Source organism: Cervus elaphus, chromosome 5 (genome assembly GCF_910594005.1).
Source record: "Cervus elaphus chromosome 5, mCerEla1.1, whole genome shotgun sequence".
Taxonomy (NCBI): domain Eukaryota; kingdom Metazoa; phylum Chordata; class Mammalia; order Artiodactyla; family Cervidae; genus Cervus; species Cervus elaphus.
In genome coordinates this window covers 129,640,725-129,667,527 of record NC_057819.1, presented here as the reverse complement: position 1 = coordinate 129,667,527, position 26,803 = coordinate 129,640,725, and the positions used below count along the sequence as shown (strand labels likewise).

Here is a 26,803-nt window from a genome sequence, read left to right as displayed (position 1 = left end):
TGGTTCTCGGTCATGTCCGACTCTTTGTTCCCAGGTGGCGCTGGTGGTAAAGAACCGGCCCGCCGATGCAGGAGACACAAGAGACAGGGTTGGATCCCTGGGTCAGGAAGATTCCCTGGAGGAGGGCACGGCAACCCACTCCATCCAGCATTCTTGCCTGGAGAATCCCGTGGACAGAGGAGCCTGGCGAGCTACAGTCCACGGGGTCACAAAGACTCAGACACGACTGAAGTGACTTAGCACACACAGGAGATTCTGCTCTGCAGCCTGCTAGTGAAGCTCTGTACCAGCTGCTCTCTGCGGGCCAGCTGGCTTCCCTAGTCTATAAATCTGACCCTAAAGGCAGCTCTTTCTTTCCAGGAGGAGGCCGGCCCAGGGAGCAAGCTACTAAGGCAATTCAGCAAGGAGGTGGGAGGGGCCAGGTCACCCATCAAGAGAGCGCCGGCCGCTCATTACCTGGCTCGGCCTGGAAGGGGGAGGGAAAGGGCCCCAGAAAAGACCGCACGGTTGTCTGGGTCTCAGAAACCTTGGAAACCATCCAGAACTCATCAACACTGTGAGATTAGGGGGTCAGCGGAGGGGAAAGAACTGAAAACAATTAAGGCATCCATCGTCCCTCCTCCACTTTAATCAGACTCCAGGGGTGCTTGGAGGAAGGAAGGACCCCCTTCTCCACCAAGCTGCTCTGCAGGATTGTGCTTCAGGCCTAGGCTGCTGTGTGGCCTTGAGCAGAGTATTCAACCTCTCTGGGCCTTGGTTGCTTCTTGCACAAACAGGGAGACTCAGAACGGTGACAGGCTTCCTAGGGTTTCGGCACAATCACAAGTTAACACAAAGTTTCCACTACAGTGCGGGGACACAGAAAACACTCAACGAGTGTTAAAAATTATTCCCAGGCAGGGTTCCCTGTGGCAAAATAAACGGGGAAAACACTGGGCTTAAAGAAGATAAATCGGTTTCTTCGAGGCAAGATTTCTCAAAATAACAATATTAATAATGATGATGAGATGGACCTCAAAGGCTGAGAAGACGAAATGGAATGATGGATGTGTGGAACACTCAGTCCCAACCATGCACATAAGGGGCCCTTAATAAACGTTACCGATGGGTGTTACTGACAAGCCGGGGGGAATCTTCAGGAGAATCGGCAGGTGTGCGAGAATCCCGGCCTCCTGCTCTTTCCCTGCAGGGCGGGGCCCAGGGGAGGATGGCCGTGCCTTCTCCAACTCCATCGCGGAGGGGTTGGTAAAACGGACCCCGCCAGCATGAGAGCTGCAGGGGCCTGGTTATCAGGAAGAAGGTCTGGAGGGGAGAGAGAGCTGGGCTGAACGGTGGGGACAGCTGGCAGCCACCCCTCTGGCCTTCCCACACTCCCCGTGTGAGGCGTGTCCCCATGGGAGGGGCAGGAACCTGCGATTCAGAAGAGTTTTGCCACTCTCTAGCTGGGTGGCCTTGGGCTAGTCGCCAGGCCTCTTTCCACCTGCATGGTGACGGGACACGGACTACAAATCTGAGCTTGTCTCCAGTTCCTTCTGGCTCCGATTCTATGAATGTGCAATTCTGCCCAAATGAGGGAAGGGAGAGAAAAGCGAACCCTAAACCATGGTTATTGTTTTCTAACCGTGATCTCCGTTTCCAGACTTATTGGAGGTCTTCTAACCATCATCCCAACTCCAGACATATTTGGGGTAGTTTTTAGAGAGATTTTGATGCCTGCTCACTCGCTTGGCCATCGCGTTTCCCAGGGTGAGGAATTCCATAGCAAAAAAGGGATGAGTATCCAGTCCTACCTGTCAAGGGATGGGGAAGAGAGACGCCAAGAAAGGGTCTCAAGTCAACCCCTTCTGTATCTAAACAGACCGTTCAACCCATGATGCCGAATGGTCAGAGTTTTACAAGAGGTCTGTGACCATATGCCATATTTTCCAAACTAACCGTCAAGACCCATGACATCACAAAGGGTTTCTTGTGCTACCAGGTTCACGATGCAGTCTCGGAGACAAAATGTAGAAGCTGACATCTTACTTTTGGTAAAAGGCACGTGATTTGTGGGTAACAAGGGCAGAACACCTGAAAACAGGGGTGTCCCATGAAATGCAGGTAACTTGATCAACACGCAGGTGACCTTCCCTGTACATCTGTCTCTTCTCCACGACAGAAGGGCTGCCCTTCCCATCTATGGAAATGGCAAGCCTCATCGTCCCTGGCATTCCCACGAATACAGCAAGACCCGCCCTGGATGCTTGGATGGGCATCCGCCTCTCCCGGCTGGGTCCAAGCCTCCTCCCAGCACCCTCCTGCCTTCCTCTAGGTTTAACCAGACAACTCGCTTCCACGAAACTGACTGCAAAGTCACGATTCCCCCCATTTAATTTATTAAGCCACTAAGAGACACAAAGACCTGCCTGGGTCTTACATACCCACGTCGGCGGCGCTCCTAGACTGTGAACTTCTCACCGAGGGGGTGAACCCAGCGGCATCTCCCTGTGTTAAAGGTTGAGCACTGGCCTGGGCCTGGGTCCCACTCCGGTTCTTAATTTCCTGCTGTCTATTGTCTCTCTGATAAGTGCTGAACGAGGGGAAGGGATTATTTAATTGCTTTAAAGATATCAAACAAGCCAGGGTGGAGGTTATCTCATCTGCAGCCCTTCTATTTTTCTAGCTCAAGGTTTGGTTACTTAGTTACTCAGCAAGCTGCAGAGGAAGGAGACGGCCCCACGGGTGACAGAACAGACTTCACTCAGCAGGTGGAGGGGAAGCCGGGAGAACGGCCATGAGGACTCAGAGACGGACCGGAAGCGGAGGGCAGCCGCCCAGTGCAGGTGGCAGCAGAGTCAAACAGCTCTTTCGAGGCATTCAAAGCCCGCAGAGGGAGGCCTCCATTACCTGGACAAAATCAACAGCTGTTCTAGATTATACAGTTCCTTTGCATTAGGTGGCCAAAGTACTGGAGCTTCAGCTTTAGCATCAGCAACAGTTCTTCCAATGAATATTCAGGGCTGACTTCCTTTAGGACTGACCGGTTTGATCTCCTCGCTGGCCACCTGATGAGAAGAGCTGACTCACTGGAAAAGGCCCTGATGCTGGGAAAGATTGAAGGTGGGAGGAGAAGGGGACGACAGACGATGAGATGGTTGGATGGCATCACCGGTTCAATCGACATGAGTCTGAGCAAACTCTGGGAGATTGTTTGGACAGGGAAGGACAGGGAAGCCTGGCGTGCCGCAGTCCATGGAGTCGCAAAGAGTCAGACACGACTGAGCGACTGAACAGCAGTTTCTGCTATCAAGGACAAGACTGTTCAGACCCTACTTACCCGCCCCACAGTGGAGACAGGCGTGTCTGAGGTGAGTGGATCTGTCGGTAGTTTTTCCAGGCTGAACTCAGTCCACCTGCCATATAGGGAGGCAGCGGAGAGGAGGAGTCACAAGGAAAGGCCAGTGAAGGGGGATGTCACTGCATCAGCTCATCCGAGATGAAGAGACTTGTTCGAGGAGGTCATGGAGAAGATGTGATCACTGTGTGACCTGAGAACTGTACTGGGGCAATCAGAGGCTCTCTGCCCCCTCCCCCTGTCCTTGGCCATTGCAAACACTCCCCGTGCTAGGAGCCATTTCAAAGACACAGTCTTAAGAACAGTGTGCTGTTGAGACCATCAGACTGAACCCCACTAAAATGAAAGTAGTTAGTCACTTAGCCATGTCTGACTCTTTGCAACCCTATGGACTATAGCCCGCCAGGCTCCTCTGTCCATGGGATTCTCTAGGCAAGAATACTGGAGTGGGTTTTGCCATTCCCTTCTCCAGGGGATCTTCCCAACCTAGGGATTGAACCCAGGTCTCCTGCAAGGCCTCTATAAACTTCTAAGATTCTGGTGAGTGGGTGCATCTTGCAGCGCCCAAGAAAAGCCTCATCAGTGACTTTTCTGCTTCTTAAACCGGCCACCTACCGATCTGAAGTGGCTGCCTTTCCTCTTCTCTCCTTGCCCTCTGTGTACAGGGGAGGCTCTCCGTTCTGAATTTCACGTGGGAAACTTCTGAAGTTGCAACCAACACACGTACCGATCACCCCAGCAAGCTGCCCTGAAGAGAGATGGTTATTTAGCTGGTTCTTCAGGGGCAGTCTGGCTTTGCTGGTAGAAGTTCTATAAAACTGGGGGGTGGGGGGGAATGCATTGTCCCATTAGAGTTATCCTGAGAGCTGGTGGGGAGGACATTGACAGCCACTGGTTCGCTTCTTGTAGAGGTTAAAAAACGGAATTTTTTTTTTTAATGACGCAGGAGTTTGGCACTAATAATTTAAGACCTTTGGAAAGATAATATGGTTCCCGGGAAGGGAATTTGAGACTGGAATAGGCGTTTCCTGGATCTTCCTTTTCCTGGAAACCAGTTGGGTCACTGGTTTTAAACTGAAAGTGCCAGCAGGTATTGCTGTGGCCCCTGTCCCCCGCCCTACCCACCGAGTGGGGGGCGTTCTCTTGAGTTCAACCCCTGCTGTCCCCGGTACTATAACCAGCCCTCCATCGTCCAGCTGGTGGTGAGCAGGGGCACCCCACTTGTGTCAAGCTACGCATCCAGCCCCTGTGCCCGGCACACAGAGAGAAGCAGACTCCCAGACCGGCTGGAACACGAGTCAGCCACCCGTCCATCTGGCCCTGAGCACCAGGATGACCAGCATCTCAGAAAGAGACACATCCAAGGATAACCTTGATTTCCACCCTCATGGTGGGTATCCCAAGACACAGCTTGGCCCAGATAGAAATTGGCAGTTATTTGCTACCTTACCTGCCAGTCCCCTTCCCAGGTCTCTGGGGCTCACCCTACCTGCTAAACAGTCTTTGGACGGTAAATTTCACTGGTGAATTGCAAAGCAGATAGCAGCACTGGACAGTCAGAGCCAGCTCAGCCCACAGAGAAAACTGTAGTTGGCGTTTGCTTTCCGTTTTCTCATCCTCTAAAACTGTACTCAGGATGGGGAGTGTGTGTGTGTATGTGTGAGTGTGTGGAACTGTGTGTGAGTGTGTGTACTTGGAGGAGGGTGAGGAAGGAGAGGCTGCAGGACTGAATATGACTTATTAAACTCGGAACAGAAGCTGAATCATCACGGCCAAAAAATAACTAGCTGTACCTGCATGTGACAACCCCTACTTCATGCATGTCTGTTTCCCTTTGCTCCCTCCCAGGGGGCAGGGGGAGGGGCTGTGCCCAAGGTCAAGGTGAAGGAAGGGGATGGCGGTAGGGCCCCTGCGTCTCCAAGTCGTGGAGAGAGGGTAGAGTTGGGATGAGCTGCTCCAGTGTTGCGCCTCTGATTGCTCTCCCACCTGAATTTTGGAACCAAGTGCCGGCTCAGCCCTGGGCCGAGAGGCGCTGGCCACTGCATCCAGACGGGCATTCCCCTGGCCCTGTTTTCCTCCCGCTCCTTCCGGGGGCCTTGCGCCTGGAAGATGACCCACTGCTTTGCAAAGTTGTCTGAATTCAGACATGGCAGAGGTCGCCCGGCCGCCACTCCAACTGTCTGAAATAGGCCGGGTGAGACAGAACCGACTCTGTGAAGGCGGAGGGAAGACAGCGCGTGTCCGTGCCACCGATCTTGGGGAGGCTGAAATCGCTTGACCCTTCGCGCCCCGCACGCGCGTCTGCCTCTAGCCCGGGTGCCTGCGACCTCTGCCCGAAGCCACCCCGGGATTCTCCCGCAGCGCATCCCAGTTCGCCCACCCGACCCGGCGGGCGGAGCGAGCTGCGGTGACGTCATGGGGGGCGTGGGGACCGGAGCCGAGGTGCCCGCGCTCCGCACTGCCAGTCCGAGCGGCGCAGCCACCCGCGCGCGCGCTTGCTCCCCCGCGCCCGGAGCCTCAGTCCGCGGCGCGGCTCCCGGGGTCTGCGGGCCACGCGGGTGCTCCGAGGCGCGACGCGCGAGCGGAGCCGGCGGCTCTAGACGCCGAGCGCCGGCCAGGCAGCTGCGCGCCCGGGCGCCGGGCTGGGATGCGGACAGCCGCTGGGCGCCGGCGAGCCGAGCTGGCGGATTGCAGCAGCAAAGCAAAGGTGAGGCGTGTGGGCGTGCGTGTGCGTGTCTGTGGGTATCTGAGAGAGAGGAACGCACTTGGGCACCTGGGTGCCTCTGCGCTGCGTGGAGGTGCGCGCCCGGCGTGCCCAGTGTGGGTCCCGGAGCGTGGCTCTCCACCCTTGGGCTTTCGCGGGTGGTTTTGGTGGGAATGAACGCCAGCCGGTGTCCCGGCGCGAGCGGGGCGCCGTGGGTCGCCTGTGCTGGAACGGACGTGTCCGCACAGCTGCAGGCTGAAGTGCGCGGCGTGCGCCCTTATCCAGCCCGGGTCTCCCAGCCGAGTGTCCAGGTGGCAGCTGCTGCGACGGGGACAACTTCTCTGCCAGCCGCCTGTATCAGAACCCCGACGCGAGGACAGCGAGGGTAGCGAGGGGGATATCGCCGCGGCTGCTGCCGGCGCGCGCCCCCGGATCCCTCCCCCACCTACCCCCAATCCGAGCCCGTGAGTGGCAGGCAGCGGAGCAGGAGAAAAAAAAAAGAGGGGCTTCTCCCTTGTTCTTCCTCGCCCAGCCGGGGACAGGAATCCCAAGCGCTGTAGCGTCTGCTCCGCCCGGGTGGAGAGGACCCGTTGCCCAGGTTTGGAGAGACCTAGTCTCTGAGCAGCCCGCACCCCGCGGAGGCACCGGCCAAATCCCCCGGCGGCGGCTGTCGGCGGTTCCCAACCGACGCTGGTGCCCGGCCCCGATCTGCCTTTGGAGATAAGGGTGCTGGCAGGACAATCCTTAATCCCTTCTCCTCTGGAGATAGCAGGGAATCCTTTAGGAAATCCTTGGGTCTGATGGCCAGCGAGTTGGATGGTGTAGAGGCAGATTTTCTGTGCCAGCCTGGGGCGCCCACTGGAAGGGCGGTGGGGACCCTTCCTCTCCCCTCTGCCCCTTCTGCCAGCGATGCCTCGGCTTCTCCTAAGCGCCGGAGCTCCGGGTGGCCTGCACCTGGCTGTTGGCTCTCCCCACCTGTGGGGCTCACCCTTTGGACACCGGGAAAGGGTTAGGAGGCCCGAGCGAAGTGGGGTAGGGGCTGAGTGGAGGAAAAGATGCTGGAGAGAAAGGGAAAACTGAAGTTGAAAAGGATTTAGGGTCATCTGGGATGCGAGGTCCCATTCCCAAAGCTCAGTTCTTAGGCTGGGAACCACAGACCCTCTGGGATGGGAGGGGATGCTCTAGATCAGGGGTCCCCAACCTCCAGGAAACATCCTGAAATCATCTCGCCCTCGGGTCCATGGAAAAACCATCTTCCCTGGAACCGGTCCCTGGTGACAAAAAGGCTGGGGACAGCTGCTAGACTGTTCTCACCCTCCTCTCCAACAGAGCTGGGCTCAAGCTCAGAGGAAACCAACAATCAGGCATTTCCCATATCTAATGATTCTTAGACTGGATAAATAAAGCAGAAAACCAAACTTCCTGGTGCATTTAATCACAATCCAGCAGGTAGTGACGCCTGGCATTGGCGTCCACTTTTGATGAGACGCCAATGAAGCAGAAGTCTCTCGGAGAGCCGAGGCAACTGACTTCATTGTTGATGCAATAACATTCACTGTGATTCAAACTCATTTCTTCCTCGGAGGAGGCTTCTCACTCCGCACTGGCTCCCCAGCTTACCCAGTCTGCCACCTTCACCAAGCTCTGACCTCTGTCTGGGGCTGCCTCTCTCAAAGGTGGAGAATGTTGCTTCTCAGAAAAAAAACAAAACAAAAAAAACCTGACCCTATTCAATCCCTTCCCATTGCATGAGACTCCAGTCAAAAAGGCAGAGTCAGGGCTGGAGGTCAGCATTCCCTCCCCTGCCGGCATCATCATCACTACCCCTGCAGCCCCGGGGTCTTCAGTCTGGCCCAGACATCACAGCATGACTTTGCAGGTCACACAGATGGGGTGCTGGAAATGCTAGTGATAAATGTCCACCCCAATGCAGGTGGTTTAAATAGGCTTCTGGGTTGGAAGAATTAAAATAACAAAACAGTTAGAAATGATATTGGAAACAGCCTGTGTTAATCCCAGGACACCAAAAACAGTTTCTTCACAGCTTCTGTTTTTAATTGCTGCCAGTTTAAGCTTTTTACCCAACTCAGATATTGACTCCTGGGTCCCCAAAGTACTTTGCAGAAAGATCAGCCATGAACCCCCAGACCCCCACTTTTCAGACAGTGTTATGGTGGGGAAGTCAGCACAGAAAAGATAAACAGTGCTCCAGGCAGTGCAGAATGAACCAGGGGCAAATGTGGGCAAGCGCCCCGCAATACTTGTTGCTGGCTAACTCCCCTATAACTCATCAGCAGTCTCTTCAAGCAGAAACGAACAATGTCCAGTCTTCACTCAGGCGCCAGGGAAAGCACCCTGCTCAGGGGACATGCGTCCTCCAGGTGGACTCCTCCCACCATGAGCTGAGCACTTCACCACTTTGCCAGCTTCCCTCTTCCCAGAGGGACCTCTTCCCCGCCGTCCTTACTTCCCACTTCAGGGACTCAAGACCCAGCTCAAACTTCCTCATGCGAAGCCTCTGAATCTCCCAGAAGAGAAAGGCACCCTCAAGTCCCTTGTTTACATCTCCATGCAACTCATACCCTAAGAGTTGGTACCCTTCCTGTCTCCCCTCCTAAGACGTCACCTCCGTGTCTGGCTCATTCCTGTATGACAAAGAAGTGTCCCAGGGATGTTTTTTAAATGACCGTAGATAAATCATTTAATTACGTGATACGCTATTGTTCTACATCTTAGACCAAGCCAATAGTGCCCCCATTATTTTCTCGGCATGGAGGTAAGACCAGAGTCGGCTGCTGCGAACCAAAGCCCAGTTATCAGTCACTGGTTTTCCAATCCACTGAGCAGCAGCGGTGATGCTGTGAAAAGTGGAGAAAGCTTGGGTGTCCTGTGTTCAAATTCCAACTTCACCAGTGATGCTCAAGGGAATGGGAGCAAGTTCCTTAAACTCGCTAAGTCTCAGTTTCCTCATCTGTAAAATGGGGATAATTATCCCCACATCATAGGATTGTTTGGAAGGTCAAGGAGACAGTAGATGTGAATCAGTGTTTCAAATTCACTCTTGTGAAAAAGCCTGCCTTCCTCCCTCCTGGATCCTGGTTTTGCCCTTAATTAGAGGATCACAGGTAAATTCTCCAGGGTGTAAAAAGATCCCCAGCATCCTGATGGGGGACTTGGGAAAGGATTCTCCAGGGCACCAGGAGGTCAAGCATTGGGTATTAGAGAGAAAGAGAGGAAACAAAAATCAACTAGAGCCTACATTTTAAAAATAAAAGCAAGCCAGATATTTCTTTTTAACATTTAAGATTATAAACTGGTTCATTGTGTAGGCAGATTTCAATAAATTAGAAATAAGTTGGTATTCATTGGAAAGACTGATGCTAAAGCGGACGCTCCAGTACTTTGGTCACGTGATGCAACGGGCCAACTCATTAGAAAAGACCCTGATGCTGGGAAAGATTGAGGGCAAAAGAAGAGGGCGGCAGAGGATGACATGGTCAGATGGCATCACCGACTCAATGGGGATGACTTTGAAAACTGGGAGACAGTGAAGGACAGGGAAGCCTGGCGCACTGCAGTCCATGGTATCCCAAAGAGTCAGACATGACTGAGCGACTGAACAACAACAAATGAAAAAGGGAGAAAAGATAACCTTTTTAGAGTTCTAGTTAGGAGCCCAGCACAGTGCTAGGCCTTTTCATCTTCATTTCATCACTTCGTCATCATGTTACCCCCATTTTAACAAAGGAGAGAGTGGTTGAGTGCCTGGCATGGGGTCACATGGTCTCCATGGTTTTTTCACCTCTAAAGTCTGGGATTTTTCCACTATGGGATTTTCAGAATAGAAAGACTTCAAAGCAGCTGTCAAGTCAGCATAGATCTCCTCAAGGGGGAAAGACCAGGAACGCGGGTGTCAGACTCTTCTGAGGCAGGGCTTCTCCAGGCTCTGTAGTTTTACATTCAGATCAGCCCACCTCATAGGAACCGCTGTCTTGCGGGTAGAGTCAACTCCCATGTGTGTGTCATTAAAGATGACAAGACAAACTGGGATGACTTCACTCAAACCCTTCCCCGCCATTGGAAAAACAACTCCAGTGGCCTGCATGCTGGGGCGAATGAGCTGGTAGCGCTCACACTGGTGTGAAAGACAACACACTTTTCAACTGAAGAGTGTCTGACAAATGGATGAGGAAGCTGTGGTACATATACACCATGGAATATTACTCAGCCATTAAAAAGAATTCATTTGAATCAGTTCTAATGAGATGGATGAAACTGGAGCCCATTATACCGGGTGAAGTAAGCCAGAAAGATAAAGACCAATACAGTATACTAACATATATATATGGAATTTAGAAAGATGGTAATGATAACCCTATATGCAAGACAAAAAAAGAGACACAGATGTACAGAACAGACTTTTGGACTCTGTGGGAGAAGGCGAGGGTGGGATGTTTCAAGAGAACAGCATCAAAACATGTATACTATCAGGGGTGAAACAGATCACCAGCCCAGGCTGGATGCATGAGACAAGTGCTCGGGCCTGGTGCACTGGGAAGACCCAGAGGAATCGGGTGGAGAGGGAGGTGGGAGGGGGGATCGGGATGGGGAATACATGTAACTCCATGGCTGATTCATGTCAATGTATGACAAAAACCACTACAATACTGTAAAGTAATTAGCCTCCAACTAATAAAAATAAATGGGGGAAAAAAAAAAAGAGTGTCTGAGAGGCCAAACCAGAAACACGGGAAGCTGGCGAGAGCTCAAGTAACCTCTGGCAGACGAGTCAATCTTCTTTTCCTCCTTGCAGATGTCACAGTGGATCCTTTGCCTCTGGGACCCATGAAGGTGAGAATAAGACCTCTGGCGGGTTGGATCTAGCCTAAGACTAGAAGGCAGCCATGGATCTGGCGTCTGAACTCAATGAGACCCAACCTTGGCTGACCTCTCCGTTTGACCTCAATGGCTCCGTCGGGGCAGCCAACATTTCAAACCAGACAGAGCCGTACTACGACCTGGCCAGCAACGTCGTCCTCACCTTCATCTACTTCGTGGTCTGCATCATTGGGCTGTGTGGCAACACGCTGGTCATTTACGTCATCCTCCGCTATGCCAAGATGAAGACCATCACCAACATCTACATCCTCAACCTGGCCATCGCAGACGAACTCTTCATGCTGGGCCTGCCCTTCCTGGCCATGCAGGTGGCTCTGGTCCACTGGCCCTTCGGCAAGGCCATCTGCCGGGTGGTCATGACCGTGGATGGCATCAATCAGTTCACCAGCATCTTCTGCCTGACGGTCATGAGCATCGACCGCTACCTGGCTGTGGTCCACCCCATCAAGTCGGCCAAGTGGAGGAGACCCCGGACAGCCAAGATGATCAACGTGGCTGTGTGGGGCGTCTCTCTGCTGGTCATCTTGCCGATCATGATATACGCTGGCCTTCGGAGCAACCAGTGGGGGAGAAGCAGCTGCACCATCAACTGGCCGGGTGAATCTGGGGCCTGGTACACGGGGTTCATCATCTACGCCTTCATCCTGGGGTTCCTGGTGCCCCTGACCATCATCTGTCTCTGCTACTTGTTCATCATCATCAAGGTGAAGTCCTCCGGCATCCGAGTGGGTTCCTCCAAGAGGAAGAAGTCTGAGAAGAAGGTCACCCGCATGGTGTCCATCGTGGTGGCCGTCTTCATCTTCTGCTGGCTCCCCTTCTACATCTTCAACGTCTCCTCGGTCTCTGTGGCCATCAGTCCCACCCCAGCCCTCAAAGGCATGTTTGACTTCGTGGTGGTCCTCACCTACGCCAACAGCTGTGCCAACCCTATCCTCTATGCCTTCTTGTCCGACAACTTCAAGAAGAGCTTCCAGAATGTCCTCTGCTTGATCAAGGTGAGCGGCGCAGACGACGGGGAGAGAAGCGATAGTAAGCAGGACAAATCCCGGCTGAATGAGACCACAGAGACCCAGCGGACCCTCCTCAACGGGGACCTCCAGACCAGCATCTGAACTGCCTGGAAACCCATCACTCAGGCGCCAAGCTCTGCCAAAGGGCCGTGCGCTCCCCAGCCCCAGCCCCCTGCTTCCTCCCACCCATCACTTCTAGAATGGGGATCTGCTCAGCAGGAGTCCAATGCAGAGAACAGGGTTTGACTTGGCTTGCAGGAGTGATGTATGAAACTGATTATGCCCCCCTTAAAGGGAACATTTAGACGCGGGCAGACAATTCTGAGTCTGGAGAAGAGGAGATCAGGCCTGGGTGAGACCTTTAGAAACAACTGAAATGCAACAAAAACAGAAAACTCTGCGTGTTTGTGTGTTTAAAACCCCGTACGTAATCTTGTGGTCTTACATTTATACTTGCGTATCCTTATCTAGTCCCTGTATAGCCATGACCTAGGTGTGTTTCCTGAGTTCAAAGAGACAAGGAGCAAGTTCAAATGTGCATAGTATAGAGGGATGTTTATTCCAATATGGTACCCGCAGAAATGGACTTACCATGAAGCCAATAAAGTTTAAGCTTCAGGGGTCTCTCTTGCTTGGGTGGTGTGCTCACATGGTCATATGCTTTTGTAAAAAAAAAAAGAATGAAAGAAAGAAAAATATGTAAAAGTAAGATATTTTTGTATTTTTTTTCTTAAAAAGGTCTTCTTAAATTGTATAAGCTTCCAGCCTCACAAAACTGGCCTCTGTCCCTAAGTTTTTGCTTCATTAATTTCAGGCAAGTTAAATCAAAGCTTAAAAAAAAAAAAAAAAAAGGGTGGGGTGGAGAGAGGGAGAAGGTACTTAAGACCCAGAACATAAATTCATGTGTTTCCTCCTCTTAGATATAATCAAAGGATTATTCATCTCTCCAAAAGGACATTAAGTGGTTGTGGTCATCGATCATTGTATTTATCAAGACATGGCCTGCTCTAAGATTGCATCATTTTCTTCTTAAATTGCCTTAATTTTTCCTAGGGAGCCATGGAGGGGAGTGGGGTTGGGTGAAAATCACTAACGTGCAAGGCAAAAAATGGACAATCATTCTTAGAGGGCAACAATTTTATTCTCCTCACCATGAAAATAAATGAATAAGAATGAAGCAAAATTACACCTTTATAAGAAACCATAAAGCTGGGTTTTTTTTTAAATGCCAGACATGTTTTCCCAATGAAAGAAAATGAAAATGTTATTCAACAACCTCTCAAAGGTACTTTTTAAGAACTTGCTACAAAGCTGGGCGCTAGTAAAATCACAGTTCACGCGGAAGATCTGAGGGCATGGTTCCAAAAGCGTCAGCACACGTGCCAGCCAATAAACACGCCGAGGGCAGGGGGCGCGGTGTGAGCGCCGGAGGCAGCCCCATCCCTCAGGTGTGGTCGTGCCGCCTTCCTCACCCACAAAATACACAGCAGACACCAACCTTTAATCCACGGGCTCCCTGAGCTGTTACTCCTCAAGCACCATCACACATAGGCACTTCACACCATCAGTGACGTTTTTCTGTCCCTGAAATTGAAGACAGGCTTGTATACGGGCAACAGGAAGAGAGGCAAGGCCCATTTCATTGACTGGTCGCAACTTCCGGGGTACAGAGAAATACCCACTCGGGTGTTTGCAAGGATGCCATGGTCTCTGGGATTGTATGAGAGCCTCACTCGTTTGGTTTCAGGTATCAATTTCACCATGTTTAAAAACACAACATGTTTTGCCTCTTCCGGTCCCTAAGCACGGGCTGTCAGGATGACTAAGAACTCCACCTGTGGTCATCATGCTGCTTTTGTTCTCTCTGCCTAGGTAATTCATGCCACCTCCTCCCCCAGAGCACTGACTGAGGCCCAGAAAACGTCTTCAGAAGCACTGACGACGTGGACTTCCTGGCGGCCCAGTAGCTAGGACTCTGTGCTCCCACTGCAGGGGGCCCGGGCTCAATCCCAGGTCAGGAAACGGTCCCATGTGCTGCAACTGAAGATGCCGTGTGCCAAAACTAAGACCCCCCCACTCCAAACAGCCAAATAAATAAAAAATAAATGTGTTTTTTTTTTTTTAAGATTGATGATAGATAAGTCCATGCAGAAATAAAAAGAAGTACAATTATGAGACTATAAAGAAAGTTGTTACACACAAAAAAACGCATGCAATACAGACTTCCCTGGTGGCCCAGTGGTTAAGACTCCACACTTCCACTGCAGGGGGTGTGGGTTCCATCCCTGATCAGAAAACAGATGCCTCAGGCCTCATGTTGTGGCCAAAAACATACTTGCAGTGAAATCCCCCAAAACTACTAAAAGAAAGTTCAGCTGCAGGGTCAGTTCAGGACATCTTAGCAGCCACAACTGATGGACAGCGATTTCCCCTCCCTCTCCCCTTCCCCTGCCTCCTCTTCCATGAAAATAAGCAAAGATTCGCAATGAAATGCTTTAAACCCAACTTTACCGTTATTATATGTGCTAAGTCACTTCAGTCCAGCTCTGTGCGATCCCATGGACTGTAGCCCACCAGGCTCCTCTGCCATGGGATTCCCCGGGCAAGAATACTGGAGTGGGTTTCCATTTCCTCCTCCAGGGGATCTTCCCGACCCAGGGATGGAACCCAGGTCTCCTGCATTGCAGGTAGATTCTTTGTCACTAGCACCACCTGGGAAGCCCCTACCATTATTATGAGATATTCCTGGGCCTTTACATAAATGCTGACATTTACTTAAGAGAAGTGATTCCAAGGGACCCAGAATTGGTAGAAGTAATTTCAGGGCAGATAGACAAGTTTTAGAGCACTCAGGCCTCTGCGATCAGAGAAAGCTGCCTGCAGGGAGGTTGCCATTTTCTCCTCCAGGGGATCTTCCTGACCCAGGGATCAAACCCACATCCCCCACACTGGCAGGCAGATTCTTTACCACTGTACCACCTGGGAAGCCATTGATGCTACAATTCTGCCCAAATAAGCCATCATGTTTCTACTCTACGAGAAAGGATTCTCCACTTTACGAACAATGTCTTTCTACAATGATTTGCTCTTAGGTTCTTTTTTCTCCAAAGGAGGGGACACATATTTTCATTTAAATGTTAATGCAATTTTAGCTTCAAATTTTAATCTTAGGCTTCACTTGACAGGTAATTATGAAGACAGATCTGCTGGATGGTAGGAAAGAATAAAAAGTGATGCACTGCTTTGATTTTAGGGTATCTGAGCACTTGGGTTATGCAAACTACTATTTAACCTTCTATTCACATGGGTAGCAAAGAGCTGATTAAATCTAAGTGGGTGTAATGAGAAAGGCATCAGCAGAGGTGGCAGGACACTGAGGCCTGTGTTGATTGATGTCGGCTCGTCTTTCAGTAACACAGAGAGTTGAGTGAGACTGCACGTGGGACTGGAACTTTGGTGAAGTTCATGTCAGAGTTTGGAACAGTCTAGGAGGACGTAAGGACATGGGAGGATGGAAGGATGCAGTGTTTCTTTTGCTTGAATTTCTGAAGAAGAAGGGGCTTCCCTTCTTTACTGCTGGTGGCTCAGCAGTAAAGAATCTGCTTGCGAGGCAGGAGACCTGCCTGCAATGCAGCAGACGGGGATCTGATCCCTGGGTCAGGAAGATGCACTGAAGGAGGGCATGGCAACCCATTCAAGTGTTCTTGCCTGGAGAACCCCATGGACAGAGGAGTCTGGCAGGCTACAGTCCATGGGGTCGCAGAAGAGTCCAACGTGACTTAGCGACTAAACCACCACCACCACCATGAAGAAGAAAAGAGGAGGAGTCGTGCTCCATGAGCTGTGACTGCTTAGCAGTCCTGAGATGAACGTGTAGCTGGTCTTGAGTGATCATGTGTGATTTTACTGCATGCATTTAAAAAAATTTCATTTTATTGAAATATAGTTGATTTACAATGTTGTGCTAATTTCTGCTGTATGGCAAAGTGTGGATCAGTTACACACATTCTTTCTCATGTTCTTTTCCGCTTACGGTTTATCACAGGATACTGATGATGGTTCTGTGTGCTATACAGTAGGACCTTGTTGCTTATCCATTCTATACATAATAGTTTATGGCATGCATTTTTCTGTAACAACGTTTCTGACCATTTCATCTTTTTTTTTTTTTTTTAAAATTTTGCTTTGGTTATTTATGTCTTTTGGCACCTGCACAGGGACCTGAACCCAGGGCCCTCAGTCAACTGTTTCATCTTATAATCATACCTCCTTTTGTGTTTGCATAAACTTATTTATCTCTCATAAATGGTGGGCAGGGAAGAAAATGTAGCCTGGTTGCTGAGACTTCCGGAGTTGGCAATGACCTGGAGTCTGCTTAAACAAATTCATCCTCTCCTCCAAGACAAAATCTAGGTATCAAGGTGTTTGGCTCCAGCTGCCCTAAACGGGAGCTGGAAAAAGTGCACAGCCTGGTCACTGACAGGAGTAGCAAGTGGATGGCTGTCAAGACAGATGTCATAATCAGCCAAGGGCTTCCCTGACAGCTCATTGGTAAAGAATCTGTCTGCAGTGCAGAAGACCCCAGCTCGATTCCTGGGTCAGGAAGATCCGCTGGAGAAGGGATAGGCTACCCACTCCAGTATTCTGGCCTGGAGAATTCCATGGACTGTACAGTCCATGGGGTCGCAAAGAGTCGGACACGACTGAGCGACTTTCACTTTCACTTTCAATCAGCCCCAGATGGGGCTATTCAATCAAGTTTCAATAAAAGACAGAAAGGAACTTTGGCCTTGTTGAAAAAAAAAATGGCAGGAGAATCAGCAAAAGATTCCACGTATTGTTTCTACCCTGGTGGTCCAGTGGTTAAGAAGTCACCTTGCAATGTGCAGGGGATGCGGGTTTGATCCCTGCCTGGGGAACGAAGATCCCAACTCCACGGAGCAACTAAGCCCAAGACACAACCACTGAGCCCGCGGATCACTAGAGAGTCCGTATGCCGCAAGGAAAGATCCCTCATGACACAACAAAGATCCCACATGCCAGATAAATATTTTTATTTTTAAAAGGCTCCCTATGTGATGGGGAGGGTCTGATGAGTGTCTCTGAAACACTCATCATCACAAAAATCACACTATTTGGCAGACCAAGCATTCAAGCTCATCAGTTCAGTTCAGTCACTCAGTCGTGTCTGACTCTTTGCGACCCCATGGACCGCAGCACGCCAGACCTCCCTGTCCATCACCAACTCCCAGAGCTTACTAAAATTCACGTCCATCGAGTCAGTGATGCCATCCGATCATTTCATCCCCGTCATCCCTTTCTCCTCCCGCCTTCAATCTTTCCCAGCATCAGGGTCTTTTCCAATGAGTCAGTTCTTTGCATCAGGCGGTCAAGCACTGGAGTTTCAGCTTCAGCAACAGTCCTTCCAATGAACATCCAGGACTGATTTCCTTTAGGATGGACTAGTTGGATCGCCTTGCAGTCCAAGGGACTCTCAAGAGTCTTCTCCAACACCACAGTTCAAAAGCATCAATTCTTCAGTGCTCAGCTTTCTTTATAGTCCAACTCTCACATCCATACATGACTACTGGAAAAACCATAGCCTTGACTAGACAGACCTTTATTGGTAAAGTAATGTCTCTGCCTTTTAATACACTGTCTAGGTTGGTCATAACTTTTCTTCCAAGGAGCAAGCATCTTTTAATTTCATGCCTGCAGTCACCATCTGTAGTGATTTTGGAGCCCAAAAAAATAAAGTCTGTCACAGTTTCCATTGTTTCCCCATCTATTTGCCATGAACTGATGGGACCAGATGCCATGATCTTAGTTTTCTGAATGTTGAGTTGTAAGCCAACTTTTTCACTCTCCTCTTTCACCTTCATCAAGAGGCTCTTTAGTTCTTCTTCACTTTCTGCCATAAGAATGGTGTCATCTGCATATCTGAGGTTCTTGATGTTTCTCCCAGGAATCTTGATTCCAGCTTGTGCTTCATCCAGCCCAGCGTTTCTCATGATGTACTCTGCATATAAATTAAAAAAGCAGGGTGACAATATACAGCCTTGACATACTCCTTTCCCTATTTGGAACCATTCTGTTGTTCCATGTCCAGTTCTAACTGTTGCTTCCTGACCTGCATACAGATTTCTCAAGAGGCAGGTCAGGTGGTCTGGTATTCCCATCTCCTTAAGAATTTTCCAGAGTTTTTTGTCCACACAGTCAAAGGCTTTGGTGTAATCAGTAAAGCAGAAGTTGATGTTTTTCTGGAACTCTTGCTTTTTCAGTGATCCAACAGATGTTGGCAACTTGATTTCTGGTTCCTCTGCCTTTTCTAAATCCAGCTTGAACATCTGGAAGTTCACGGCTCATATACTATTGAAGACTGGCTTGGAGAATTTTGAGCATTACTTTACTAGCGTGTGAGATGAGTGCAATTGTGCGGTAGTTTGAGCATTCTTTGGCATTGCCTTTCTTTGGGATTAAAATGAAAACTGACCTTTTCCAGTCCTATGGCCACTGCTGAGTTTTCCAAATTTGCTGGCATATTGAGTACATCATTTTTTAGGATTTGAAATAGCTCAGCTGGAATTCCATCACCTCCACTAGCTTTGTTTGTAGTGATGCTTCCTAAGGCCCACTTGACTTCGCATTCCAGGATGTCAAGCTTATAAGTAATAGCTTATAATCAGCCACTTCTCTAATCTCTATTTTTTGCCAGATTCAAAAATACCGAATTTCCTGTCAAATGTTCTACTAAAGCAAACCTTCCCTTGAGTGGTTGTTTTGCTTCTAATATGTGAATTTCTAGGAAAGAAATTCTAGGAAAGAGCCTCTAATATTTTTTCTAGAAGCTCATCTAGAAAGTAGGCAATCAGGGACTGTATTCTACTTACAGCTGAAAAGCTTGTGTAGCTGCTACCCGAGTCGACAGACCCTCAGGGCTGAGAATAACAACTCAAGGCTTCACACCCCCTCCCCACTTCCACCGCCAGTTCCAGCGACTGCCCGCCCTCCCCTTCAAGTCCGCGGTGACTGAACACAGGTTGGGGGCCTGGTTGTCCCCTTTAGATGTGTCAGGTTACACACGTCCAGCCTACACTTAAAAACAGAGGTGAGGGCTTCCCTGATGGTACAGTGGTGGAGAGTCTGCCTGCCAGTGCAGGAGACACGGGTTCAATCCCTGGTCTGAGAAGATCCCACATGCCAAGGGGCACCTAGAAGCCCATGGGCTACAACTCCTGAGCCCGCACTCTGGAGCCCGGGAGCCGCAGCTCCTGAGCCCGTGCGCCCCAGAGCCCTTACTCTGCAACAAGAGAAGCCACTGCAATGAGAAGCTCGCTCACCTCAACTCGAGAAGAGCCCACGCAGCAACAAGGACGCAGCAGAGCCAAAAACAAGTAAATAATACACTTATTTTCTTTTAAAGATCTTAAAAAAAAAAGCGCTAAATATTAACTGAGATCTAACCAAGCTGAACAGAAAACACTATTGTTTCTCCTAAGAAGAAAAGTGAGTAAAATATCATTAGACGAAATGCTGTGACTCGATGACTGGGTTCCGTCTGCTCCTGGAGGACAAAGATTTTCAGCATGAGCGAGCTGATGACGCAGAGCCTCAACTCCAGCTAGGCGGGGAGGGAGGTGGCAAGGGGAGGGAGAGGCTGTTTCATCTCTCTCTGCTCTCCTGCTATCACTGAAGGACCAGCCCCGGGGGAGGAAGACCTCTGTCTGAGGACGCATGTCTGGTCCAGAGGGGGCAGATTTGTGTCCAGATCCTGCAAGGACCAGAAGCAGAAGAGGGGTGTCCTGGTTAGAGATAAGATCACCCCGTCCTTTCAGAGAAGCCTGTCCAGGAATGGGATGCAAGGTCCACTTACAAAGAAATCTGGAATGACTTCCTAGGCTCTACCCACACCAGTTCCTCAGTGATTGTGGCCTCCAATCGCTTAAGCAATAGAGAACGTCCCTTGGCAGTGAAGAGAAACACAGGGGTGTGCTGTGATCTACCAAATAAGATGGCAGTAGTTTGGACGAAGGAGACACGGTGGTCCCAGGTCCTTACAAGGAATAGATTACAAGGTAGCCAGTACTGGGGTCCTGAGAGAAGACGGCTAGTCTCAAAAGAGGACTAAGGGCTTCCCTCATAGCTTGGTCAGTAAAGAATCTACCTGCAATGCAGGAGACCCAGGTTCGATTCCTGGATTGGTAAGATCCCCTGGAGAAGGAAATGGCAACCCACTCCTGTATTCTTGCCTGGAGAATCCCATGGACAGAGGAGCCTGCTGGGATACAGTCCAAGGGGTCACAAGAGTCGGACACAACTGAGCAACTAAACCACCACCACCTCTCCGGCGGTCCAGTGATTAAGACTTCGAGCTTCCACTGCAGGGGGCACGGGTTCAAGCCCTGATGGCGGAACTAAGATCTTGCATGTTTCCTGGCATGGCCAGAAACAGGAAGGTCGGCCACCAGCTCTGCAGGACTATCTATAGATGCACCAGGTACCCCAAAAGGCAGCAACACCCTCTGGGACAGTATCCCACCTCTGGTCTGAAAGGTGGCTGGGTATCAGTTTCTTCAAGGCTCCCTGCCCCCCAGGCCAGGGAATATGGTCCATTCCTGAGACCAGATCTTTTTTTCTCATGAGTGTTCTTTTTTAACAAGAACCCCAAATGGTTCTTATATAACACAATGAAAGCTTAGCTATTTTCTTACCCTTCACCAGCATCCACTTCTCCAGCAAAATGGACCATTTTCCAAGGCTCTCAATTCAGGGACTCCCCTGGTGGTCCAGTGGCTAAAACCCCACACTTGCACTGTAAGGCTGCAGGTTTGATCCCTGGTTGGGGAACTAAGATCCTGCATGTCACATGCCGTGGCCAAAATCAGTAAGTCTCTCAAGTTCAGCTCGACTGGTACCTTCGCTGCCCTGAGTTTGCTCGGACACATACAGACCACGCCACCAAGCCGGGGCACACACATGGGATGCTGGTGCACGTGAAGAACGCATTCACACGTGTGCATGTGACATGCATGCACACACACAGGAAGTGGACACGTAACACACACTCGCATGCACACCTAGCACACCTTCTGTGTCTCTGGGGCAAGATCTCAGATTCGGAGAACTGCCAAGGCTTTCAACCGAGGAAGAGAACTAGAACATGACTAACTCCTCTGAAGTCTAAGGATACTGAGCCATCTCTTTCTCGATGGGGAAGGAGGACAGTGTGCCGGAGGTAATTTTTCATCCAGAGGACTCTGTGCCAGGCCACAGTCTGCACACCAAGCCCCAGCCAACTGTCCCTGCAGCAGCACTTTAAGTTTAAAAAAAAAGGATTGGCAAAAGGGTGTGGACGATTCACTACAAATCATTCCCACCAGTCAACCAACCTAAAGCACCGTCCTGCTCAGAGCAATACTTTTGCATAAGAAACACATGACAACTTCTTTGCATAAAAATCACTCCAAATAATTATTTTTTAATTGATCCTTACTGAGGACAGTGTTTCAATAGGCATTCCCCACACCCACCCCCCACCATGGCTCAGGCAGTAAAGAATCCACCTACAATGCAGGAGACACAGGAGATGTGGGTTCAATCCCTGGGTCGGAAAGATCCCCTGCAGGAGGAAATGGCAGCCCACTCCAGTACTCTTGCCTGGGAAAACTGCATAAACAGAGGAGCCCGGCGGGCTACAGTCCATGGGGTCACAAACAGTCAGAGACGACAGAGCACACACAAGCCCGTCAACCAAAACCACCCCACCCACCCACCCCCACCAGCTTCCTCATATAAACTGAGATTGAACACTTCAGGGGCATTGAGATGCTCGACCAGCAAGAAAATGAATCACATTTCTCTTTCTCCACCATGAACGCACCTCCACAAAAGCATGTCTTCAAGATAAAAGAAGTCCTCCCTTCACACACTGTTCCACCCAGTCCATTTTCACAGTTCGAGACACCTGCATCAGCTCACCCCGTGCATTTGTGCATTTTCTATTTTTTTTCTTGGGGGGGGGGGGCAGGCAGCATGTGGGATCTTAGTTCCCTGACCAGGGATCAAACCCACCCCTTTCACTGGAAGCATGGAATCTTAACTGAAAGCATGGGACAGCCAGGGAAGCCCCTGATCCCATGCATTTTTAAGTACCAGCCAGTATGTGACGGGGAAGAGCATCTTTTTAGAGCCTTCCTTGATGAACTGAGTAGCTCAAACGGTAAAGAGTTTGCCTGTAATGCGGGAGACCTGCATTCAATCTCTGGGTTGGAAAGATCCCCTGGGGGAGGGCATGGCAACCCACTCCAGTATTCTTGCCTGGAGAATCCCATGGACAGAGGAGCCTGGAGGGCTACAGTCCTTGGGGCTGCAAAGAGTCAGACACGTCGGAGCAACTTTCACTCTCTTTCAGTATGTGATGGGGAACAGCATGTTCTTAGAGCCTTCCTTGGTGAACAGGAGTCTCCAGGGTTCATTTGCAAGATGATTTAGAGTTAGCTTAGTCCCAGCTACACTGCCACTTTAAAGTCTAGACACTTCTACAGCAAAGGCTCAGACTGGATTAAGACTCAATTTGGCTTCCACTTACAATGCTTTTTTTTTCTTTTTTTTCAGATTAAAATAGTCTCCTACATTCCAGCAGTTCACAGAGCAATCGAAGTTCATGAAAAAGATAATGGAGACGTCAAATTTCTGACTAAAAGAGATAATGAGGAAGTTGACTATAGAGGCTTGTACCAGGAAGGCCAGAACTGGCCTGAACAGAAGAGCGTGGCGGGGAGAGCTGGAGGGTTTTCTCCATATGTCGGTAGAGTCTCCGTAATAATGCAGGACAATCCGAAATTCAAGCATGCTGTTTTGGCTGTAATGGGTGCATATGTGTTACTATTTATGAATCCTAAAATGAAAAACAATTCCTAGGACCAGATTGAAGTAAGTTCTGTTGAAAAAGAAAGTAATCTATTTAAAACGTTCCACTTTCCGTAGAAAAGGAAACAATGTGGAGATGTTTTTGCCTTGTCTGAATAAATGATTCATCAGCTAAAAGAATAAAATAAAACAGCTTCCCAAATAGCTCTCCCGAGTGGATGGTGCTGTATTATTCATTACGGCTCCTCTGGGAGGTGACAGACCTCAGCTGTTTCAGGTCCTCCCCTCCTGTACCCTCACGCGACCCCCTCTGCTTGCTCCAGGGGCTTCAGGTGGCACCGGTCACATCCTCAGGCACGCCGTGTGGCCTGAGGACTGTCTTTGCGAAAAGGAAAGCCCATTCCTCCTCGATCTTAGGCGCGACAGCTCTAGTCCAGAGTCATTCTGGGGCCTGAGACCCTGTGCTGCAGTCCTTGCACCTGGACACGCGTCTCCTCCAGCAACAAAACACAAAGAAACTGAGGCTAAAAACCACCGCGTGCATGCACAGGTGGGGCAGAATCATGGACCAAAGATGCGAAAAGACCAAAAAAAAACCCCTACTGTCACTTCTAAAGAGCCAGGAGCAAACAGTGGGTGTCAGGAGAAGAGCGTGGGGACGTGTCCTGCGCACACCACCACCCGGGGGGTGGGCACATCCCGAAGCCACCCCTGCAGCCTGACGCCCTGAACACACCCCCCACCCTCGCCCCGCGTAAGGAGCAAGCTAGCTTCGGGGAGTGAGCAAGGGGCCCTGTTGTTCTCGCTTCTCCTGCTGTAGTGGGGGCCCCAGTGGAGCCTTGTCTGAATTTGCTGTCTGGCTTGGTCAATTTCTATTGATTAAGGAGGCCAAGAACCCTTGCGGGTATCAGCCTCGCTCATGCCTCTTCTCCCTCTCTCCAGCCTTCCCATCTTGGTGTTGCCTCAGACAGAAGCAGTTTATTAACAACTCATGGAGTAGGAGGAAAAGGTTTCCAGTCAGAACAACCTGCTAAGGACGATGTGTTTGGAGAAGGAAATCAGCCAGGTTCAGCCCCACGGGGCCGCCATTCTCCCCAGTGGATCCCGAAGAAAAGGAACGATTCAACTCCCCAGGATGATCTGAAAGCCTTTTCTCCAGGAAAGGTCTCCACTTGAGTTTCCAGGAGCCGAGAACCGTCTCACTAGGAAAGAACAGAGTGCGGAGTGAGTGGTGCTGACTTTCAGACGCGCTGAAGATGGTCTAGTGGACGGTGAATTCCTCCCAGTCATCCTCACTCCTTGTTCCAGAGTTACTCTACCCAGCATTCTCCAGCTGTCACACACCATAAACAACGGTGGGGTTTTAGAAACAGCAGATCAATCATCATCAAAGGAGACTGAAGACTCTTCACACTCACTCTCAAATGCATTTCGCCCTCCTGTCTGCTGTTTTGAGCAGTCCTGGCATCGTTCTTGGCTCCCCCTTTCTGAAGGTGGCAGAGGTAATGGGAGGCTTTGGGCTCCTTTCCATCCCCATCTCTGAAGACTGAAAGGAGTTTTCTTTCTCCTTTCAGGCTCTCTCCATACCAGGAAACCTGGGACACCCAGAAAAAGCCTCCAGCAACCTCAAAGGCAAAAAGGGTTTTAACTATGTGCTGTGATGGGTGGTTTTTTTGCCTTTTCATACTGTTCATGGGGTTCTCAGGGCAAGAATACTGAAGTGGTTGGTCATTCCCTTCTCTAGTGGACCACGTGTTGTCAGAACTCTCACCATGACCGGTCCATCTTGGGTGGCCCTACACGGCATGGCTCACTGAGTTGGACAAGGCTGTGATCCAAGTGGTCAGTTTGGTTAGTTTTCTGTAATTGTGATTTCATTCGGTCTGCCCTCCGATGGAGAAGGATAAGAGGCTTGTGGAAGCTTCCTGATGGGAGGAACGGCTGTGGAGGAATCTGGGTCTTGCTCTGATGGGCAGGGCCACGCTCAGTAAATCTTTAATCCAATTTTCTGTTGATGGGTGGTGCTGTGTTCCCTCCCTGTAATTTGGCCTGAGGCCAGACTATGGTAGGGGTAATGGCAACCTCCTTCAAAAGGACTTTTGCATGCGCTGTTGTATTCAGTGCCCCTGACCCCATGGCAGGCCACTGTGGGCCCACGCCTCCGCCAGAGACTCCTGGACACTCACAGGCAAGTCTGGCCCAGTCTCTCTCAGTGGGGACATTGTTCCTTTCTCCGGGGTCCTGGTGTGCACAAGGTTTTGTTTGTGCCCTCCAAGAGCCAGTTTCCCCAGTCTTGTGGAAGTTCTGTAATCAGATCCCACTGGCCTCCAGAGTTAAATTCCCTGGGGTTCTCAGTCCCCTTGCCCCACCCCCAGGTTGGGAAATCTGTTGTGGGTCCTAGAACTTTCGCAACAGTGCAAGAACTTCTTTTTACTATGTGGAGAATAGGTGTGTACCAAAGCCAGAAATTATTATTATTCTCATGGTATCTTGGTATATTTTTGCTAATATGTCATTCCCATGTGCCCAGTATTTAGACGAAATAGCTAATGCTGCAAATAAGCTGCACCAGCCTTTCTAATTGCGTGAGCTTTTGTCAGATAAATTTACTTTGATCTTCACTGTTATAATTGATGGTATATACTAGAAACCAAGAAGCAAACTTTTTTTTTTAGTGACTTTATTTATTTTTGCAAGTGTACTATTCCAGAAACCACCTCCACATGAAATCACACTCTCAGTGAAGGAACTCAGGGTGAAGTCTGTTCATGAGGCCAGCCATGTGGACTCAGCTCGGTTCCTGCCTACTTCTGAAAAAGATCCCACCGATACAGGAAAAAGAGCCAGGGTCCCAGGTGACATAACCCACCTAAAATGGGGAACTGGAAACTTTAGAATTTTACAGTTTGTCTTAGAACTCCTAGCCCAGTGAAAAGCATACAAGATGTTTTCTGGATGTCTTAGCCATTATTTGCCTGGTAGCAAAAGAGAAAAAAAAAAAAAGAAAAAAAATATATACATATATATACATATATATACATATATATATATATATATATATACAAGAAGGCTTAAAAACAGACAACCAGGGTCTTCTCTGATGGTCCAGTGGTTGAGACTCCCCCTTCCAGTGCAGGGGGTGTGGATTCGATCCCGGCTCAGGAAACTAAGACCTCACATGCCTCTGGCCAAGAAACCAGAACATAAACAACAGAAGCAATATGGTAACAAAGTCAATAAAGACTTTTAAAATGGTCCATGTCAAAAAAAAACCACAACTTTTTAAAAAGTCCCATTTAGTACAATGACTTTTTAACGGCCCCATCTGATTTCTTCCAGATTTTGTAAAACAGCTTAAGTAGCATGACAGTCATGGTAAAGCAGATGACCATAGGAATGTCATAAAGACATGTCAGCTTTGCCAGTACAAGACTGATGACAGAGAAATGTCAAGAGTTTTGAAATCAGGTCAAAGAAAATGACTTTTTATTATCTTCTCATCATGTCTTTCACTCAAAATGAGAACATTACAAAAATTTCCAGGTGCTTAAAACACTCTTAAATATGAGTTAGACTATTAAAATCAGACAAGGAAATTAGCTAACTTTTGGAGGGCTCACAATACACTCACTTTTGGAGTCCTAGGCACTTTATATTCACCATTGTATGCAATTGCCACAAGAGCTCTATGAAATAGGTCCAACTGTTACCCCCATTCTACAGATGAGGAAATCGAGGCATAGCAGACTTACATCCCTGGCCCAGAACCTGATTTGTTAACTATATCACTGCACTTTCACTTATGGGAAGTGTGACCTGGAGCTTGTGACATTGCCAAACCCCTGCTTTCCTGTCTGCAAAACTGGGATCACACCACCTACCAGACAGAGTTGTATAAAGACTGGCTGAAAGGAGATATTACAAATAATTTATCACATTACCAGGTACGAGGGGTGTCCAATAAATGTGAAATTCCCCTCGCCTTTC

At 49.6% G+C, this 26,803-nt stretch overlaps 2 protein-coding genes across 2 annotated transcripts in view; one reads left to right on the top strand and one right to left on the bottom strand.

The window, feature by feature from the left end:
* Positions 1 to 26,803, bottom strand: part of SLC39A11 (solute carrier family 39 member 11) — a 365,936-nt gene that overhangs the window by 326,227 nt on the left and 12,906 nt on the right. The window lies entirely within an intron of this gene.
* On the top strand, positions 5,785 to 12,717 carry SSTR2 (somatostatin receptor 2). Its single transcript, XM_043905656.1, has 2 exons — positions 5,785 to 6,041; positions 10,852 to 12,717. Exon 2 carries the CDS (start codon positions 10,943 to 10,945, stop codon positions 12,047 to 12,049), a length of 1,107 nt encoding a protein of 368 aa, XP_043761591.1. The 5' UTR covers positions 5,785 to 6,041; positions 10,852 to 10,942; the 3' UTR covers positions 12,050 to 12,717.